Source organism: Hippoglossus hippoglossus, chromosome 8 (genome assembly GCF_009819705.1).
Source record: "Hippoglossus hippoglossus isolate fHipHip1 chromosome 8, fHipHip1.pri, whole genome shotgun sequence".
NCBI classification, from domain to species: domain Eukaryota; kingdom Metazoa; phylum Chordata; class Actinopteri; order Pleuronectiformes; family Pleuronectidae; genus Hippoglossus; species Hippoglossus hippoglossus.
The window spans coordinates 17669338-17689605 of record NC_047158.1 but is presented as its reverse complement, the minus strand read 5'-3'; the positions used below and the strand labels follow the sequence as shown (position 1 = coordinate 17689605).

Sequence of the window (20268 nt, the reverse complement as noted above, 5' to 3'; positions counted from 1 at the left end):
CTTTCAGACAAGTGACTTAAGGAGTAAATCCGAGGCTGCAGCACCTGCCTCTGTCTGCGGGTCTGAGGCAAACCTGCAGCCCGGCGATCGAACCTGCGGACAAACCACAGAGACTCTGCAGCTGCCAGAGGAGACAAGTGAGTCTCTGTCTCATCAGTGTGAGGATGAGCAGCAGAGCCTCGAGGAGGAGGAGGAGGAAGAGTGGCTGCTCCGCTCCTTCTCCTGATGAGGATGATGCGTTCAAGGGCGGTCGTAAATGTTGCAGAAAAAGCGGGCTCTAGCACAATAACAATAATAATAATAATAATAATAATGATATTTCCATTTGTGAGGGAAAACATGTCTTACTTGTTTAGAGTAAAGGAAGATGTAGTTTTCAGAAATTGGGAAAAGAAAAGTTGATTCGATTTAGAGTCATCAGCTCTGCATAACATTATTATCAATATAAATTATAAGATAAAAAACATCCTATATATAAAGATCAATACAAAAAATATATAAAAGGTTAAAATGTAAATCTTCTCTGTAGTGTTTTTTGTTTTTCTCTCTCCTTATTGTGTTTGTTTTGACTACAAACATAAAATACTAAAGAGGAAAATAATAATAATAATAGTTTGTTCGTCCTCAACAAAACAGCAGTTTTCACTTTTTGTGACGATACTAATAAAAACAGCATCATCAATTCACTTCATGCATTTTCACCCTTCCTCTTTCAGGGTCTGAATTCAGGTGCATCGGAAGCTGGAAGTAACGTGAGGCACATGAAGGCAGCACTGATGGAGGTGACGTCACTGTATATTTAACACTTGTCCCTGGCACTGACGTCTCCCTCCTCTTCCTCCTCTTCCTCCTCCTCCTCCCCATAATTGGATTTGTCCAATTGAAGCTTTCATAAATATAAGTGACGTCTCACACTGTCTGTTCCTATTCAGCAAAGATTTTATTGTAAACGTTTGGCAGCAAAGAGCAGATCAACGATGGCTGTTTTCAGACTCAAGTCTTTGTCCATCAGTGCTTCAAGTTTTACTCTTTGGGTTTTTTCCTCCTCTGGTCTGTGGAGACAAACTGTGGCCTCACACAAACCTGACGGGCGCCGACACAAGAAACCATCGAGATAAAAAGAAAAATACACGTCCTTCGGCACAAACAAAAAAAATCTACCAAATTATGTTGAAGTCAAATAAAGTACAGACTTTTATATCATACAGTATCTATCATTTATGCCCATTTGCTTTGCTGTCTCTTCTGCAGTTCAAGTCAAAATATGTACCAGCAATAAAAAGTAAAAAAAAAAAAAAAAAAATCCATTACAACACAGAACAATGTGGTTTAATTCATAGTGTTTTTATGCTTTGACCAGTTTACTTCAGAGTGTGTACACTTCACATCACTGACAACCTGAGTAAGGCCTATTCCGTAGATTGGGAGGACATTGAGTGCAGACATTCATGATCCCCAGAGGATAAACTCCAGTAATTGTCAGTATGAAAATCAACACGCAGAGACTTGAAACATGTAGAAGTGCAGGAGAAAAGGAGACAAAAAGAAAAGTGTAGTGCCACATACACAATATTCCCTCACTACACTGAGATGAAGTCTGTTTCTGCCTGTTCAGTCATTTAAAGTTTTGGTCGTCAGAAATGTAAAGTGTACACAACTTTCAGTTAACAGGCAGAGACATAAAAGAACACGCATCATCGTTCTACTTCTGCAATCTCCGGCTGTAACGGTCCATATTTTATTGCTTGATTGCTGACAAGCCACCAGCCTGGAACCGAAAGCAGAAGTTTTAGCAGCAAATCGACCATGAAACTGGTCGAGAGGCGTCGGTGGCAAAGCCTGAGATCGATGAAACAAGAGGCACTGACAAAGAGGAAGTGAAGGGGTTGGCCATAAAAACGGCGACGTGTCCCTTCCCATCATTCCTTGTTCTCTGTGGCGTTACAGCTGTGCGGTCTTTTGAGGTGCTTCCAGTCGGCCTCGCTCTCACAGCGCTGGACTTTGCTGAAGAATTTCTTGATGAGAGCTTTGGCTTCTGCTTTAACTGTGAACACAGAGAGACAAGAGAGTTGAGCTGGTTTCAGACGAGCACTGAACTGACATGTTTTATCCAGAGGGGGCTGTACGTGACATGAAAAATGAAATGAAATGAATACAAATTTTGAGCCTGGGTGAGAATACAGCAGTCTGGTAACCACAGGGAGCGAGTGGGAGTGTTGAGGACGTTTCGAACACGTAATTGACGCAAAACTGGAAGATATAAATATCTCAACCTTAAAAAGAAGAGACGCCAATAAAGATGTCGTTGGAAAAGACAAGATTCGGGAGCTTTTTGTGTTTGTAAACAGTTGTGGTATTGTTTATTTTTGTTATGTATTTTGTGTGTATTTACCTTGACCTTTTCCCCGACTCCTTCCTTCGGTAAGAAGGTGAGACAAGTAGCGGGCAAAGGACTTGAACAGCTCCTAAACCAAAGAAAGCAACCGCATCAAGTCAAACACGTTATTTCATTTCTCTCTGCTGCTTCTCTGCAAACATGAAATAATCATCTCTCACACCTTTGTGGCAAACTTCCCCCGAGTGTAAAACGGGTCCAGGTATCGGACGACAACATCGGCCGCTTCCTTCAGCGTCAGTGGCGTCGGCGGCTCACTTGCCGGCTGCAGGGCCCTCTCCTGCACGTTAGGGTTGAAGGTCACTCTCCTGCTGCTGCCATCTGGAGGCCGGCTGCGTTTCGGCGGAGGAGACGACGACTCTCTGCTTGCCTTCATGTCATCTGTCAACTGGACACAAGCATCATCATCAGCCACTGTGCAGGAAATCAATCTTCAGACTGGATTGGACAGCGACACCCACCTCTTGTATTGGAGCTGGTTCGGCTGCTTCTTCTTCTTCTTGTCTGTTTGAGGGGTAAAAATATTCTGTGACAGTTGATAAAAAAAAGCAGCAAAGTTTTCAATAAATGGTGAAATCAGTTATTTGCAGACCTCAGTTCCTGATGAGATGTGTCATGAATCTGCTTCAGCTCTAAAGTCTCTGTTTGATGCGTTTCCTCCTCGTCATCATCAGCTATAATGATCACTTTATTTTTACTTTCCTCCTGCGTCACATCCTGAGCCTCCGACTCCACAGGACTGTTCTCCATAGCTTCCACACTGGAAAGTGAGTCCTCCAGCTGGATGGTGTTTTCCTGCTGGACTAAGGTGGAAGTTTGAGACACCGTAGCATCAAGTCCCTTCAGCTCCGGTGGCTCCTCCTGGCTTTTTTCCGTTGTTTGCTTCTTTGCAAAATACTGGGAAATATTGCGGGAACTCTTCGCCGCTTCCGCCAGCTTCTGCTTCTTGCTCATGGCTTTGCCGGCTTTCGTCGGGCTGTCCGCGGGGGCAGCGACTGCATTTGCTCTGTCTCTGATGGACGATGTTACAGCTGAGGATGTGTCTGTGTTTGTTCTCTCCTTGTTGCCCTTGACAGACGACTCTCCGCAGCCTCCTGAGCCGTCATTGTAAAAACCACCACTCTCTGACCCTTTGTTCGAAGCAGTTTCCAACCTGGAGAGCTCCAGCAGTTCCTTGGCGGTCTTGAAGGGGTCGGATGAGCCCCTCAGGCCGGCTCCTACCCTCTTACGCTTCAGCTGCAGGAACAATGGAAAAACAATAATGTAAGGATTGTCTGAAGCTCCACCATAAGAATAGTGTGTACTAGGGGGATCTTACGGAGTAGATTTCTGATGCAGACGTGAACCCCTGCAGCGCCTCAGAAAAGGACGTAGAAGAGGAGGTGGATGCTTCCCCTGTGAGTTTCGACTCAACTTCTCCAGCTTCCCCGCTGCTGTTCGTCTTGTCTCCTTTTCCCTTTTCTCCTCCAGTCGAGGGAGTTGCTGCTTTCTTCATTTCTGCCACCTTCAGAATAAGAGACGGGTTCGGGCGTGTATCTCCCTTATATCAGCAGCAGAACAGTCAGAACCTACCTTCTTCAGCACAGCAGCCTTGTATAAGTTGGCAGACTTGCTGTTCTTGAAGACCTCGTGTTCCATATCCGCCCCCGAGGACAGAGGGTCGTAGCTGAGAGATGGAGGGGAGAGGAAGAACAGCGTAAGGCGATTGATGATTCTGAAGAAAATTAAGTATGCATGAGAGTGATGATTCAAGGACGTGTCTGCATACTCACATGAATGTGCCTCCTGCCCCCTGGTGGTCATGTATTGCCTCTTCCAAGAGGTACAGGCAGTGCTCTCTGGCCTGGAAAATAAGGGAATTAACAATCAAATAAAAACAGTGACAAAATAAAATTGTTACAGGAGTTCAGATCCATTCTGTATTTACATCTGTATTTTTTAGTCCTCATTTCTAAAAAGTTAAGATTTTCACTTTGTACGAGATGACAGAGCAAACACATTTTCTTATCACTCATGTGTAGAGTTGATATATCATCATATGAAATAGATTTAATTTAAAATACATATGTTCATGTAATACATAAATGAGCCACAGTGGCAGTATGCTGCCGTTTCCTTGTCCTTGTCTCTGTGTTGTATTCAGTGTTTATTCGAGTGGTGCTGTTGTGTTGCTCAGTTGAAACGTTGGCTCCGTCGTCTACCTTCACATCACATGACACATGAGTCACTGAATTCCTGCAGACGTGATAATGAGTGCAGCGGGTATGAGGAATGTGTTGGTGGCGTTCGACTGCGCCGCTGTACCTTTACAGTGAGCCTGGGGATCCTCTGGCTGCTGGCATCTCTGAGCCGGCAGCTGTCGTCTGCACAGAGGGACACAGCAGTTACATTGACAGTAAACATCAGCCTGCGTATTCATTCAGAGTTATTTACTTCTTCACTGATTTTACCTGGAGGAACAAAATCTCCCCTCTGACCGTCAGTTCCCTGAAGCGACACAGACAGAAGTTAGTAGTTAGTTCTAGAAAAGCAGGGTAGTGTTTTCTCCATGTCTGTGTGTGGGTGGACAAAATAACTGATTTTCACAAAACCTGGTGGGAATTGGGACATTGCCCGACTGATGCTTTTCATTTGAGTTTCAAACAAACACAATGTCAGCTTCGGTGGCTTTAAAGGCAAAGTTCAACAAACACTATTTAACTCTGGGTGCTTGGATGTTGTGAAGCAGCGTGGGATCATCACTGCTGATAGAAATCTACCTGACTTGGATGAGTTGATGCACATATGTTTTATTAAAGTTCTCCTAAAGGGCGTGTATATATATTTAGTGAAGCATCACTATAATCTGGTATTTCTCTTCATTAAGCTTAAAACTTAAATGTAGTTCAGTGAAATGAAAATGATGTTCCCCTTAATTTCCTTTACGATGAAACCTTCCTGTTCGTTTAAGTTCTTCTTTGACTATTTTACCATTATGACATTCCTTATTTTATTGTATGTGTTGTAAACTGGCTCCACTTGGACCTGCTGAGGAATCGTTTGCCTTCAGTGTTGTGCCACAGTTCCACTGAACATGTGGGAGCGATTTACTACGCGCTGCACTTACAGGGGCCCCAGCAGCCCCCTGTCTTTCTGCTACCCACAGCTGGTGAGCAGATGTACAGACTAGAAACTCAATGCTAAACAATGTACGGAGTTGTTTTCTGCCAGAGACAGTTTATATTATTAAATACTGAGTTTTCACCTTCCGTAGGTTCATCTGCTTCTTGAAGAGGTCAGTAAACTCCTTTTTCCTCTGTGAGCCATCATCTTCACTGCCGCTGTTTTCCCCTTCATCAAACCTACAAGGTGGGAGATCAGTGTCAGTCTACTGCTTCTGCATTATTATTATATTACACACATCAGAACTATAACATCCCTACTGGGACAAATCAAATGTCCTGCCTCTCAAAGCCGTAGCCCTTCTTTCCACCTTCATAAACTTTGGGAATGAAGCCAAACGGTCCTGTGGCCTCGTTGCTCTGAGCTGCAGCGGTTCTGGTGCTGAGGGTCGCCCCTTTCTCCAGCTGGGCTCGTACAGCTTTAGGGTTGCGGCAGAAGTCGCAGGCGCCGGCACAGTTTGGCGCTTTGTCCCCGAAGAACTTGGAGATGATGGCATGACGACAACTGTTGGGTAGATGAGAGACGCTGATAAAATGAGGTAATAAAGCTCCTGCAAGTTAGAATAAATTCACAAAACAATCCGAAATTAGCTGCGTATTCGAGTTTTGCATTTATATAGTGAAGAGCAAACACCACTGCATCATGCACAGGCTGTTAGGGGAGGCTTTCTAGAGCATGACTGATCTTTTAGATGTTGTGTAACCGCCACAACCGTCCTGATCGATTTTTCTATTATGAAATGAGCCAAATAGAACTCCCTTGTCACATGATATTAAAAATATAGCCGTCTCGAAAACACAACACAAAAGCTTAATTACACACAGAGCTATTAACATCTGCACTTATGAATGTTCTGATATCAAAAATGCATTAGAGCAAATTAAATCTTAATTTGGAGGAGTGATTTTCAGTCTCAGCTTCCTGCACATTAAAGCTTTTTGGAAACACGACATCCAGTCCTTTCTAACAGCAGCTCACTCTCTCCCTGCATGTTGTTGTTTTTTTTTAAATCCCTGTTTTCCTTGGGATTGTTCCACTCTTTTTAAAAGGCCTATATCAGATCCAGTATTATGTAACAGTCAATATTCGCACAACAAACACACACAGAGTGTGTTGGGGAAGCGGCTCATTAGACGAGTCACTTTCTACAGAACAACATTCTAACTACCACGCTAGAAATGGAAACGCTGCCTCCACAGCCGCGAAAGAGAGAGGAGCAGTCTAAACCAAAAGGAGGTGGGGAAAGACGAGGAGGAACACAAAGAGTGTGTGAAGTGAACACTCCCAGGCAGCCTTGGACGCATACAAACTAAAGAGAGGCTCACCAGTCAAATTGCACAGCAGATAACTACCGTGTGTGTGTGACATCAACAAAAACCACTAAAGAAGAGAACAAGCCTGAGGAGCAGAAGAAGAAGCTTTGGAAGATAACAACGTTCGAGGGAAGGAAAGATTCAAAAGCAGCGTGGAGGAGAACTACAGAGGAGCAGGGAATGAGATTTGTTTGAGTGTCATCTCACTTTTCTTTCGACTCCTCATGCAGACCGTCATCTATATCTGAGACATTATCCCTCCTAACCCTAATCTCAACCTGTCTGCTAATCTCAGGCAGCGTCTGAAGACTCCTCTGGATGATTGAGTGCACTCAGGCGCTTCGCAGGCAAAACTCCTGCCTCGCTCATCGCTGTCTCCTCCTCATCAACTGGTCTGCTCACTTCTGTTTTGTTATTTCTGACACTTTAGTCTGGGCTCGGCTGAGTGAGTGGAAACAACAAGGGCTCTCGCAGGTAAGTGCTTTTACGGCGAGTGAGTCTGTTTTAAGTGTGTTTGAGAGACAAAGCGCCTGAGAAAAGGCGCAGACTGGGAAGAATGAGAAGAATGATTTTAAGATATGGACACAGAGACCATTTTAAGTAGTCAGCTTTAAAATGAGGAATTGGCGAATCTGAAGTTTAACATTGTAACAACTGTAATGTATGTTGATATATGATGCTTGTTCACAATTAAAACAAACACAGAATTAAAGAGTTGAAAAGTCAGATTAAAAAACAAATATCCACATTGTTTTTCTTCAGATTTTACACATGGATACTGGACACTGGATATAAACAAGGTGTAAAATCCACCACATCAAGCACCGACAGAGTATAAATGTCATTTATCAATCAGGGTCATCGACCACAGTCCACTAGTTTGGTAAAAACAGCTAAATGTAACTTTTTAGACTTTGGTTTTTGAACATAAAATGATATGTAGGATTATTTTTGATTTTATCTCTTACTTTTGGACAGAGGAAGGCTAACTGTTTCCTCTGTTTCTAGCCTTTGTGCTAAGCTAAGCAAACACTCGCGACAAAAACATTTGGCAAGACATAATTAGTTCTCTTCCCCAAAATGTTAAACTAAAAAACTTTATTCTGTTATCCAATGTTTGTATCATTCCACCATGTGTTGTAATGCAGTGCAACACAACACCACAAACACTCAAACCAGCAAATAGCTCAACCCCAAGAGAGTCGCACCCATTTCACACAGACAATGGTAAATCATGCATAGCTTGACACCAGCCACTAAAATTATATACCATTGTTAAAGATGCAGCACCGTCTATACACATAAAAACACATTAAAAAACACATGGGAACTTGACTTCAAGTTCAACACAGAGAAGAACCCTGCTTTGTTTTTTTCCTCTTATTCTTATGTTTTCTTACAGAAAGCTTGAGAGAGGGTTAAACTATTCTAAATGCTTAACACCCTGAACCTCCAGCACCTCCCTCTGTATTATCAACCTGGTAAACAGACTCACTCCCAAACACCTGCTTGGCTAGAAACACTACATACTTTTCATCTGTTCACTCCCAGCCAGTCAAAGGTCTGTCTTTCTCTGGCTGTAATCCTCCAAATTTCTCTCTTAAAAACTACAAAACCACAGGTTGAGAAACTGTTAAGCAGCACTTTGTCACGTCCGTATATAAACAGCTGTAAATGATCCTCTTGTGTCAATACACCAGCAATGTTGTCTTACCCACTCTGGGTGTCAGGAACAGGAGTTACATCCTGATGACACTAAACGAAGGCAAACGAAATTGCCCCTGTGTAAATACACCCACCCTTATTTCTGCTTGGTCAATAGGATGGATGCCGGAGAACAGACGCTGACCCTTCTGAACAGGGTATGGGTAAAGGTGCAGAATCTGCCCAGCGCCAACAGTATAGATCTGGGTGCTTTCTTCGTCCTGCTAACTTTCATCTGTAAGTCACCTCTCTTCCTGTACTGATTTTCTGGATTCTTAAAAAAAAAAACGTTCTGGTCGTGACACTGCTGATTTGCTCTCCCACAGTGGTGGTGGTGATCATGTCAGTGGTGACCTGCTTTAGCTGCTGCTGCTGCTGCCGCTGCTGCAAGGCCAAGATGAAGGGACCGAATATCTGAACCAATGTGCTCCACACGAAGAGAATTATTCACATGTGCAATTACTGGACTTACTGAACTCCCACATCAGGCATCTAAGCACAGGACAAAAGAGTTGCAAGAGTTTTTCTGCAGCTCTGGACTCCGGCTGCGACTCATGCCCATGTAATTCATAGGTAGACATTCAAGATGGGTGTGTTCGGTGGCCCCAAGGAGGCCAAACCCTTGAACAATAAACTGAATTGTCAAGCACAGAGACGGGTGTCCTGACTGGCTGCCAGGCACACCTGCTAAAGCTGCATGGTTTTCAGGAGAATCCACATTCCTTGGAGCATCCCTGCTCTCTACAGGGTCACAACAACTCCCCTGATGTGGGGAAAAGGCCGGGCCACACCCAAAATGCAACTTTAAATTATACAGGGAAAATACATGGAATTTGAGCTGGGAAAATTTGTAGAATCATTAAAAATAATAAAATAAATAGGAACTATCAACAATAAAAGTAAGATGTGATGGGGGAATGTAAATTGCTTTGTTAATGAGTCATTGTTGAGGAGTTGGATAAGATTCTCCTGAGGGGGAAGCTGTTTCCGAACTGGGAGGTGAAGAGAGATCAAGTCTGCCCTCTGCTGTACGCAAACTGAACATGTGTGTGATGAAAGTTATATTATGCATGATTTACTTAAGCAAAGGGAAAATGGATTGTGTAATGAAGTGAGGCTTTGACTCAACACTTATTGTACTGCCTACTGTAAATAATAAACAAAAAGTGAGAGTGATTTCTTCACTTACCCTTCTTTCTCACAGAATGACACCATGGCTTCGAAGTCTGTGATGGCTGCTTTGTCCGCCTCCTTTGAAGAGCCACGTTTTGCCTGTGGAAATATTGATCAGAAATGTTCACAAACCTTGACGTTAATCTGAATCCTTACATTCCGAGTCCTCTGTCTGCCATGCCGACCTGTCTGCGGCCGACTTCCTTTCGGATGAGGAAGTTCATTTGCTCCTTGTCTCTCCGGGAGTAGTATGTGCGACAGGAGGAGGGCAGTCCGTCTCTGCCCGCTCGCCCAGACTCTTGGTAGTAACTGGCCAACGACTTAGCGAGGTTCCAATGAGCTACAAACCTGGGGGATTAACAAAAACATCAGCATATACACCCTTAAATACAGTAAGCAGTACAAAATAATACAGAAAATCCCCCCCCCCATTCCCTCACCTGACGTTGGCCTTGTCTACTCCCATGCCGAAACTGATGGTGGCGACAATAACCAAAACTTTCCCCTGCATCCAGTCATTCTGGGCCTCTGTGCGATCTCCCGTTTTCAGACCTGCAAAAGAAGCACAAGTCAAACACTTCTTTCTGGTATTTTCTAATTTTCTAAATGCTGCACATACTGAGCAGAAAAACTCAATTACCTGCATGATAAGGCTTGGCCAGGACTCCAAGCTTGGTCAGCTGGTAAGCCACCGTTTCACAGCCATCCCTGGTCCGACAGTAAACAATCCCACAGCCCTGTTCACAAACACCATCAAGTGTGAGGAAACCAGCAGCTTCAGGGAAAATATCATGAGCCAAAGTGATTCAATTCAGCATCAAACAAGAATTCTATGATATACAATACTGCAAAAACAAGGTCTGGTCACACAAATAATCATAGTGCTCTGCAGGATGTGACTTTGTTCCATCTCAGGATGGAAGCTGATGTCGGCACAATGTGTTAAAACAACAGTTTTGTTATCTGGATGTAAAAAATCCAGCCTTCAGCACATTGCTGTGTTTTTGTTCAGTAGCACAGTGAACCCTCCATATTTCATATAATAATAACCGATATTATCAGACCAGTATCAGCTTACTAGTGTCAGAAATAAATTCTACCCTGTATAAACTGTATGTTGTCTAACAAGGAACAGAAATGCAAAATTTGATAAATTAGAAACTATTACATAGTCCACCAGAAAAGTGATGTTTGGATGCATGATTCTTCTTAACCCTCAGATATGGACAGTATTTTCTAAAATACTATAAATATCAAAACAACTTTCCATGCGAGTGGAAACTAATAAAAATATACTGAAAACCTTAGGGTAGCCATTGCAGTTGGCTTATGATTAATGTATTTTTGTATTTCTGTTCTTTGTTTGACTCCAACACAACATGTATATTAAACTGTGGTGAGAGTCACAGTGAAGAATCCAAACACCTCAGAGTCCAGTCTACTGACCTGTCCATTAGACCCGCTGTCCAGCGCCAGTGCTTGCTTAATAAAAGCATGGAGGTGGTCATAAGGTTTCGGCAGCAGCTCCATGAAGATCACATCATAGTGCAAGTTACTGCGAAACACCTCTGTGACAAAAGACAGCGGCAAGCGCAGCCTGAGGGACTTAACAATGTCCTCCTGCACATTCTTGGGTGCTGTCGCTGTCAGGGCCAAGCAGGGAACTCCAGGTAGGCGCGCACGCAGCTCACCCAGTTTGAGGTAGTCCGGCCTAAAGTCGTGGCCCCACTGGGAGACGCAGTGAGCCTCGTCCACGGCCATGTAGGACAGCAAGCCGCGGGATAACAGGCCCGTCAGGCACGGCTTGAACGAGGAGGACGCCAACATCTCTGGGGTGATGTAGAGGAGCTTCAGCTTCGGCCGGGTGCTCTCCAGGTCGCTCATGATCAGATGGCGCTCGCCTACTGGGAGCTTGGAGTTGATGGAGCAGGCGGGGATGTTCAGCTCCCTCAGGCGTTGCACTTGGTCCTGGGAAAGGAGCGACACGTGACTGAGAGTGTACAGAGAGTGACAGAGTATACACAAAAGCTCATATATGTGTGATGTGTTAGCAAATAATAGATGCCGAATATTTTGTATATACAAGCTTTAACCATCAGGCAGGGCGTCAACCAACAGGACTCGCACATCATTTGTGCCCATGAGTATTGCACTGTTGAACAAACTGCCCTTTTTATGATAGTATCTATCTACCTAACCACCCACCTTACTACCTATCCACCTAACCATCTTCTGCCCCACCCACCTCAAGTCCCTACCTACCTATCTAGTACCCACCTACCTTCCTACCTAGCCCTAAACCTTCCTACCTATCCACCTATTTATTTACTTACCTACCTACCTACCTACTTCCCTAACCACCTTCCTACTTCCCTAACCACCTTCCTACTTCCCTACCCATCTACCTTCCCCTACCTATCGACCCACCTATTTACTTCCCTGACCACCTTCCTACTTCCCTACCCACCCACCTTCCTACCTAGTTGCCACCTACCTTCCTACCTACCCCCACCCACCTCCCTACCTTCCCTTGGTTGACAGTGACAGCCACTGACCTGAATGAGAGCGATGAGCGGGGATATGACCAGAGTGATGCCCTCAGCCAGCACCGCAGGCAGCTGGTAACAGAGGGACTTCCCTGCTCCTGTGGGCATACACACGAACACATCCCGGTCCCCTGCACACAGGAAACACACTCAGCATGTCACACACTACAACAACAACAACAACACTACTACTACTCCACGTGCAGCTTCATGTTGTCAGACGTCAGGGGAAGCTGCTGCTAGCTAAACAGCAGCTAACGTGCTAGTTAGCAGATAAACACACAGCCGGTGAACCCACCTCTGAGCACAGCGCTCACCACGTCCTCCTGTATCTTGGTCCGGAAGCCGTCGAACCCGAAGTGGGTTTTTAACGCCGCTTTTACACTTGCAGTCATGTTGTTTGTGTGATGAGACCCTCTCCGGAGTCTTTATCCCCCCGAGCCCCGAACACCCGAGGAGGGCGAACTCACTGCGGGTGGGCAGAAGAACGCGGTGAGCCAATCAGAGCCCGGGAAGCGGCGGCGGGCGCCTGGTGTCGTCGCACATCAATGACGCCATCACCAGAGCAACTCCTATAATAATAAAAACTGTCTAAACGTTCATTCTTTGAGCTCAATTTAATGTATTTGATATCATTTTGATATATATTATATTACCAAATATCAATTAGGTATTATTATTTTATATTATATTATATTACATTCTATTATAAGTATTGCATGCAACGTATTATTACTTTTATTATGATGTTTATTCCTGACTGCCTTCTTGCTGCTGTAACGTTGCAAATTTCCCTCCTGTGGGACTACTAAAGGATTATCTTATCTTATCTTAGCTTGTTAACTTATCTTATTGTATATTTGTTTATTCCTATTTGTCAGTCTGTGTGTCAGTTGTTTTGCCAATTTGTTTAAAACATTTTAACTTTACCTTTAAGAATTATTGACCCTCGGTTAAAGATATTGAGTAGATATTATTCGCTCTATTTGGATATTTGATTGATTTGTTATTTATCATTATTGTTTGAATTTGAAGTTGTTTGTCTTTAAGTTATTTGACTGATATATAATTTATTTGGTTCATGTTTAATTTGATTGATCTTGCATGGGAAATTGAACAATATTGTCTAGTCATTAACTACTTCTCATAACTCTGGACCTGTGTTTACAGACACAAATAATAGAACCAAAGTGTCAGTAAAAGAATCACCTATATGATACCTCACAAACATGGCTGCTGTTATTATTGTTTTTGTTGTTGTTGTTATTGTTATTATCAATGTTATTATTCAACTTCAAATATATTGCAAACAATATATTTGCTTTTTTACAGGCCACAATAAACAGACAAAATGTAAGACACAGATTTGGTTTATTTATAATTCACAAAGTGCATTCTTACTGCAGGATTCATATTGCACATTACGTTACATTAAAGCTATAGGGTTTGTTTCAAATATACAATATGAAAATACATTATGCATGTGAGCAAAGGGTAACATGATAACTCTATAGGGGTAGCAACAATCACATTGAAGCGGCAGCAGCATAGAGTGTGGTCACATAGTGGAGCTAGTGATTGTGTCTTACATCAGGATCTCTGACTTGGAATACAGTATGGATATAACTGGGTTTCTTACACTTTTATATGATGTCTACTGGAGTGTTAGAGGAAGAGGTGACAGAAGGGAATTCAAGCCCAGAGGCAGGAAGTGGAGCAGAGACACTGCCTCTTAGCAGCTGGGGACTTAATCACCAGATCCTTTATAATCTCCACTGTACCAAACAAGGGGAACAGCTTCTCAGTGAAGCTCTCATTGTAGGTGTAAATGTGAAGGTGTTTGTCCACATCATAGAAGGACAGTTGGCCCTGGTCGTAGTCGAGGTAGATGCCCACCTTGCGGGGGATGAGGCCCGGTGGCAGGGAGGTGAAGGGCACGGTCAGCGCCTTCAGCTCAGTGCCCCTCTCCAGCCGCAGGGTCATGTACCCCGTGTTGGTGTTCAGTGACCTGAAGCCTTTCCTCAGGGCAGACTCTCTGGCGACGCCCAGCCGCCAGTCCTGCTCACCCACATCCACCTCCCAGTAGTGCCGGCCAGAGTCGAAGCCCTCCACCCCGACGGCGCACCACCAGCCGTCGAAGCGTTGGTGGTAGTTGGGAACATCCTTCCTCTCAAAGCCACAGCGCATCTTCTTCTCGTCATTGGAGATGAGCAGATCAGGGTTGGCTGAGTCCAGGTCCAGAGTCACCTCGACTGCAGGGACATGGAGCAGCTTGATTAACTCGAGAGCTTCAGCAGATTACACTGACTAACACTTTTTAAATGAATCCTGTACCTGCAGCATTTGAGATCCAGTCCCACACTGCAAAACAGTAAGAAATGACAGTGAATGCAACTTAATGACACAAAGCTGGTTTTACAGAATCAAAAAAATGTGTTTTCGGTTTAGACATTGAAATCATAAAACCAGTATTTATGGACCAGACTGGATATTTTGATTTTAAGGTTGAGGAAACTAGACGTTAGTTGCCATGAAATTTTCCATCTCTCAAAATTACATTTGATGTAAATTTCCACCAGCAAGGTTTGCCTGTATGTTGCCTGTTTTCTATTCATGTTGACGTTTGACTGACATAGAACTTTTTGAGGCCAAAATGTTGAATCAGTTAAAATTCTGGGAGCTGGAAAATGTCATTGTGTGGCAACTTCTGGTTTTCATTTATATGCTGATTTTTGTCCTGAGCTTGTGCCCAGCGGGGGTTGGACATGCAAACTATCCATCTATCTTCATACAAATCTAATACTGAGCCTTTTGGAATTTAATTGTGCAAAACTACAATTAAATGATCTGCAACAAAACGTATGCAGATTGTACATCTCTTACCTGGTTGAGGAATGTAGGCCATGGCACCTGAAAGGAGATAATAAGAGACTCATAAGGATGTAAACGTTTATAAATTCACCTTAATTTACTTTTATACTTAACATACCAATATTCTGAGTCCTCTGCTTCCACATGAGCCACTGTTGTGGTATGGTGTCCTGCAAGAACACATCAAGAAGGCTTCTATTACACCCAAATGAAGTTCAGATCACAATGTGTGTATTATAACATGGACTCCTACCTTATCTGGGCGCTGCAGCAGTAAAGTCCACATGACCAGTTCCATAGCAGACAGCAGATTGGGCACACGGCCCCAACGCCAGGCTGACTGCAGATCATCCAGGACCTTCGCCACGGGCTCCCCGGGCCACACGCTTTGCTGCAAGAAGATCAGTGGGAATGAAATGTGTCACACAGAGAAACCAAAACCCTGCAAAAATCCGTCAGATGAACAGGAACTTACATCCGGCTGAGCTCTCAGGTCCTTGATCCAGTTGAGGATCAGGTTTTTGGCCTGAATCAGATCCTGCTCAGTGATCAGATCAGGCAGTTTCCCCTCATCCCTCTCTGGCCAACCGTCGGTCTGCATGGGCTTCTTCTGCAGACCAATCACATCCACATATTTTGTGAATAAACCTTTCTGTACCTTGTGTCAGCATAGTTATATCCTGCCTCTGGAAATGGATCATTTAGATTTTCTGGGATTAGCACCTTGCTCTCCAGCATAGCGGCCCACTGGAGGATGAAGAGCCTGCAGAGCGGAGTCGGCCAGGTGTCATCCTGGTCCCAGATGTGCTCCAGGACTTCTGACCTCTGCAGTGAGAGAACAGGTGAAGGTAGAATCATCATCATCTCTGATTCAAGGCTCATTGAAGAATAAGAAGAAGAAGGACGCAGCATGAGGTTGGCCAACAGGATTTATAAATCCTACTGTGGAGATCACGTGTTTCTTATTGTTTTTCCAAGTTGACATAAATTTTTTTGCATCTGTTGTATATTAGAAACGTCATCAACACTCCCACTCGCTCCCTGTGAATTTTCCCAGACATTTTCCTGCTGTATTCCCACATCACTCAGACATTTTCCCGATGTTTTACCACACACCAGCAGGCAAAGTTCCAGAAAGTGTCTGCAGCAACTGACTCTGACGTTTGCGTTGTCACATACAGCCCCACTGGAAAAACTTTGGAAAAAGGTTTCTGTTCTGGAAAAGTTTAATAACATTTGTAACTTGAGTGACATTCAATAGTGCAACAGAATGATGATCAGTTACTGATATTGTTGTTGTTCTTTCATGTCATGTTATTGGTCGTGTCACATATTATTGTTAATAACATCCCAAGTTCAAACAAGTCCTGAAATTGCCCAATAACTGGTTATAATGTACTTAGTGTGTTCTCAGGAGGTTGTACCTGGCACACTCGGCTGAAGTCTCGAGCCAGATCCAGAACAAACAACTGATCCTCATCCAGAGGCTCCCTCTTGTCCTTCTTAGCTCTCTTCTGTGATTCCTGCAGGGAAATTCAAAAAGTGAAAGGATTTTCTGTGCAAAACTGTTCAGAAAGGCGATGAGTTTTTGGTTTTAAAAAAAAAGAAAAAGAGACATGTGGAGGACGTTAACGCTGCTTAACCAGTGCATTAGAAAGTAATAAGGTCAATCTAGAAAGGAGGTGGTCACTCAGCTGGATCAAAATGCACATCATGGTTATGTTACTGTCAGCAGAAACAAAAGACACCCCCCCCCCTCTCCCCCTCTCCCCCTCCCTCCCTCCCTCTCTCCCTCCCAGACTCTCTGCCTAGATTCATCTCATCAGCAACTCTCTGCACACAGTGGCTGCTTCTGGTCAAACAGACCCAGGAGATGAGAAACGCACGCAGTCACATGCTGCTCTAAAAATGTTTTCATGTCAACCGTCTGCTTCGGTCTCAAGGCGACTCGAACCCATTCTGCTGGGAGCGTAACATGTTTGTTTAAACATTAAACACAGCGCGTTTCCTTTGAGTGCACCACTCATTATTCACCTTTATCTTGGCCGTCAAGTTCTTGGCCGGCTCCACCATGAAGTGAAAACACTGCATCATCATGGCTGCGCTGCGACAGAGTTCCTGCCGTGAGAAACAACAGATACATGTTATTGTAGATTATCACATGAACAAGTTGTTTTTGTCGCCAGCCTTCACACAGGACGCTGCACACTCATTAAATCTGCATTGATATATTTGGTAGTTATCTGGTACTTCCTTGTCCATCATGTGTAGAAGTGAAGCATCTCAATCTGTAGCGTACAACCAAGGCGTTCTGTTGTCCGCCCATCTATCTGATTCTTGTGAACACGATATCTCCAGAACGCCACGAGGGAATTTCTTAAAAAATGGTATGAATGTTCACTTTTACTTAAAGATGAAGTGATTCGATTTTGGTTGGTCAAAGGTCAAGGTCACTGTGACCTCTAGCTCTTGTGAACGTGATATATCTGGACCACCCATAGATAATTTCATTACATCATGCACAACGATTCATTCTGATTAGAATCTGAATGTCAAAGGTCACGGTCACAGTCTTTTTTCCCCTGTGAACTAAATATTTTAGGAATGCCTCAAGAGAGCCGTTTCAAATTTGGCACAAATGTTCACTTAGACTCACAGATTAACTGATTAGATTTGTGTGGTCAAAGCTCCAAAAACATGTTTATGACACATTTAACATTATATCTCAAATCTGCCTTTAGTGAATTTGTGACCTCATATGAATCTGGGAAAAAATATGTGAAGACTGAAACTGCACTGATTGGTGGAGGCAACTGCAGTTTGGTATTTCTGGTTACATTTGGATTTCATGAGGTGGAACAGATTGTATTGTTTTGGTCTCTGACAGCAGACACTGTTGTGCTAAATTCAAAAACACCAGCGCGTCAAGTAAATGATTAAGCACATGATGGAATGTTCAAGTAAGATAACGTCTGAGTGTGATCACAACAACTCTCTATAAGAAGGGGGAGGGATGTTGTGTCCTCAGCCTTCACTGCCACTAACAAGTTAATAAAGTCAAATTATCTCCGCCGAGAGACGTGGAGCGAGTCAATCTTTCACGAGAGTCCCTGAGCAGCAGTGATCATTAAACTGGAGCAGAACCAGGCAATGAAAAGCAGTCAGTGTGAAACGTGACAGGCCTCGGCAGAAGATTACATGAGCTCAGACCGAGGTTGGTCTGGTCGGCACTGCAGCTGTTAGGACGACCAATCTGAACGGGTTCTGATGCCGAACCAGACTGAGGAGGATGAGGGAGGATTCACCGGTATAAATAAAGCATCACTGCAGATGCATGTAGCTTTAACCATTTAGAGACTAGTGTTTATCAATAGTCTTATGAGACGAGGCCATAAATAGTCCTGATTAGACTATAAATAAACTCACTTTTCAGCTCAGTCACGCTCCACAAAGCTGCAGCACTCAGATATTTCTATCACACTCGTGTATATAACTTATTTCAATTAATTACATGCAGTAACACTGATTTATACCCTGAATATATATTTGCATACTAAGCTGATTTCACTGGAGACATTTGCATATGATATAAAGATATTGGAAACCAGCTGCAGGCTTATAGGGAAAAAAGAAAAACGCTCCGTTAGAAAAACATTCATTCGTGCGGGGAAATCATGACCAAGCATCTTTTTGCAGCGCGACCCAGATCCGGAGGCCAGCTGATGACTGCGCACTGTGCGTAAACACACACCTGCCGTGTGACTTTGCGGCAAATCTGCAACACGGACGCAGCTCGACTCTTATATCTCTTATATACACGCGATGTAACACAATGGAGACAGTGCACGCATTTGTATCAGGGTGATGCGAGTAATGTTGTGTCCAGAGGTGCGTGCGTCCTGCAGGGCAACGCAACATAACACGTCCCATGACGCACAGCTCAGCCTACCTTGCTCCGCAGAAGGTTTGGCTGAAGCGGTTTGGATCTTGTCCGGTGTGTGAGGAGAAAAGTGCCCGGGACTCAGAGGCTTTAGTCTGGGAGCTGCTGCAGTGCCTCTGACCTTGTTTACATACTTGGCTGATCGGAGAGCTTCGGTTTTTTTTCCCGGCAGTGACGAAGGCGACTCACCAGTGGACGAGGCGCGCAGCCATGTTTGTGAGGGAACCAATAGGTGACGCTGTTCCTGACACAGTTTGGTGCTCTGGTTATTAAACACATAGAACACTGAGGGGCAGAGTCAGTTATCATAATAATAATAATAATAATAATAATAATAATAATAATAATAATAATAATAATAATAATAATAACTTTTATTATACACCTTACATCATATGTACACAAAAAGTATATTTACTGTAATGTTACTTTTAAATACAGTTTTGTGAATTCCACTGTACTTTCCTGACAAAATATTTTTGTTTATTCAGCAGCTTCGGTTACATGAAAATATTCAGATTATGAACTCTAATGCATTTTTAAAGCCTGACCTGCTTAGCAATATATGTATTTGTTGAAATGAACTTAAATAAAAGGGAATATTAAAATGTATATTACATCTTTATAATAGTAATAATAATCCTGTAATATATCTGTACAATTCAGGGGCCATTCTGCAAATGATAAGTACTTTTGCTTTTAATATTATAGCTAGAGATTACAACTGTTTTTTTATATGATCATCTGCTGCTACTGTGTTGTTATTAGTTCTTTAATTTAAAAAAATCAAGAAAAGGTTTTATTTCATTTGTTTTAAAAAAGAAATAATGATGAGTCACTTGTTTTTTAATAAATACAGTACAGGACAACACGCAGGACGGACATTTTGCATCATGTTTACATTGTAAGTCGCAGAAAATAACAGCAAACAAAACAAGTCTCAATAAGGAACTTATTATTCCTCCACTGTTTTCATTTCATATTCACTGCTGCTGAGGACTTGAACGTTTTTTTGGAGAAGAGAACAAACAAATCCGCCTTCTGTCCTGACATCAAATTATATCAAATGTAATGTTACAAAATGTTTGATAATAAAGTGAGAAATCATAGAGTCCAATCTGCTTCAGCAAAACTGAGGTAAAAAAAAGTAAAACTGAGGTAATA

General features: G+C 43.2%; 2 protein-coding genes and 2 long non-coding RNA genes across 6 annotated transcripts; 2 read left to right on the top strand and 2 right to left on the bottom strand.

Moving 5' to 3' along the window:
- The first annotated feature begins 16 nt into the window (after window positions 1-16).
- LOC117766800 lies at window positions 17-1121 on the top strand. Its single transcript, XR_004614752.1, has 2 exons — window positions 17-137; window positions 717-1121. It is a non-coding gene; the product is annotated as an uncharacterized LOC117766800 (long non-coding RNA).
- recql5 (RecQ helicase-like 5) lies at window positions 923-12798 on the bottom strand. 2 transcript variants are annotated; one of them, XM_034594030.1, is made up of 19 exons: window positions 12592-12798; window positions 12303-12424; window positions 11194-11715; window positions 10388-10484; window positions 10188-10299; window positions 9933-10095; window positions 9764-9846; window positions 5840-6061; window positions 5640-5736; window positions 4846-4882; window positions 4700-4758; window positions 4168-4238; window positions 3968-4061; window positions 3714-3899; window positions 2988-3631; window positions 2857-2905; window positions 2559-2783; window positions 2393-2465; window positions 923-2044 (listed from the first exon to the last, which is right to left on the bottom strand). In XM_034594030.1, the coding sequence occupies exons 1-19, from the start codon at window positions 12686-12688 to the stop codon at window positions 1920-1922; spliced, it is 3078 nt and encodes a 1025-aa protein (XP_034449921.1). In that variant the 5' UTR covers window positions 12689-12798; the 3' UTR covers window positions 923-1919. The 2 variants fall into 2 exon arrangements, with proteins under 2 accessions (XP_034449921.1, XP_034449922.1); XM_034594031.1 differs by having other exon boundaries at window positions 2857-2899.
- Window positions 6662-9423, top strand: LOC117766795. The gene is made up of 3 exons (XR_004614747.1): window positions 6662-7344; window positions 8693-8811; window positions 8901-9423. It is a non-coding gene; the product is annotated as an uncharacterized LOC117766795 (long non-coding RNA).
- Window positions 12799-13647: 849 nt separating the features above from the next.
- On the bottom strand, window positions 13648-19248 carry si:ch211-120g10.1 (E3 ubiquitin-protein ligase TRIM69). 2 transcript variants are annotated; one of them, XM_034594075.1, is made up of 10 exons: window positions 19114-19248; window positions 17199-17282; window positions 16589-16687; window positions 15888-15989; window positions 15640-15774; window positions 15418-15555; window positions 15283-15334; window positions 15177-15203; window positions 14628-14654; window positions 13648-14545 (listed from the first exon to the last, which is right to left on the bottom strand). In XM_034594075.1, exons 2-10 carry the CDS (start codon window positions 17259-17261, stop codon window positions 13986-13988), a joined length of 1203 nt encoding a protein of 400 aa, XP_034449966.1. In that variant the 5' UTR covers window positions 17262-17282; window positions 19114-19248; the 3' UTR covers window positions 13648-13985. The 2 variants fall into 2 exon arrangements, with proteins under 2 accessions (XP_034449966.1, XP_034449967.1); XM_034594076.1 differs by having other exon boundaries at window positions 13648-14551; window positions 14634-14654; window positions 19114-19237.
- Between the last annotated feature and the right edge of the window lie 1020 nt (window positions 19249-20268).

Bases quoted from the DNA above. Each gene is read 5' to 3' on its own strand.
- si:ch211-120g10.1 (XM_034594075.1), bottom strand. From the start codon at position 17,261: ATGATGATGCAGTGTTTTCACTTCATGGTGGAGCCGGCCAAGAACTTG. The intron at 15,204-15,282 runs GTATGTTAAGTA...ATCTCCTTTCAG, and splicing joins GCAGAGGACTCAGAATATTG to GTGCCATGGCCTACATTCCT. The intron at 14,655-15,176 runs GTAAGAGATGTA...ACTGTTTTGCAG, and splicing joins GGCCTACATTCCTCAACCAG to TGTGGGACTGGATCTCAAAT.
- recql5 (XM_034594030.1), bottom strand. From the start codon at position 12,688: ATGACTGCAAGTGTAAAAGCGGCGTTAAAAACCCACTTCGGGTTCGAC. The intron at 4,239-4,699 runs GTACAGCGGCGC...CTTATTTTCCAG, and splicing joins TCCCCAGGCTCACTGTAAAG to GCCAGAGAGCACTGCCTGTA. The intron at 3,900-3,967 runs GTAGGTTCTGAC...CTTATTCTGAAG, and splicing joins AGGCTGCTGTGCTGAAGAAG to GTGGCAGAAATGAAGAAAGC.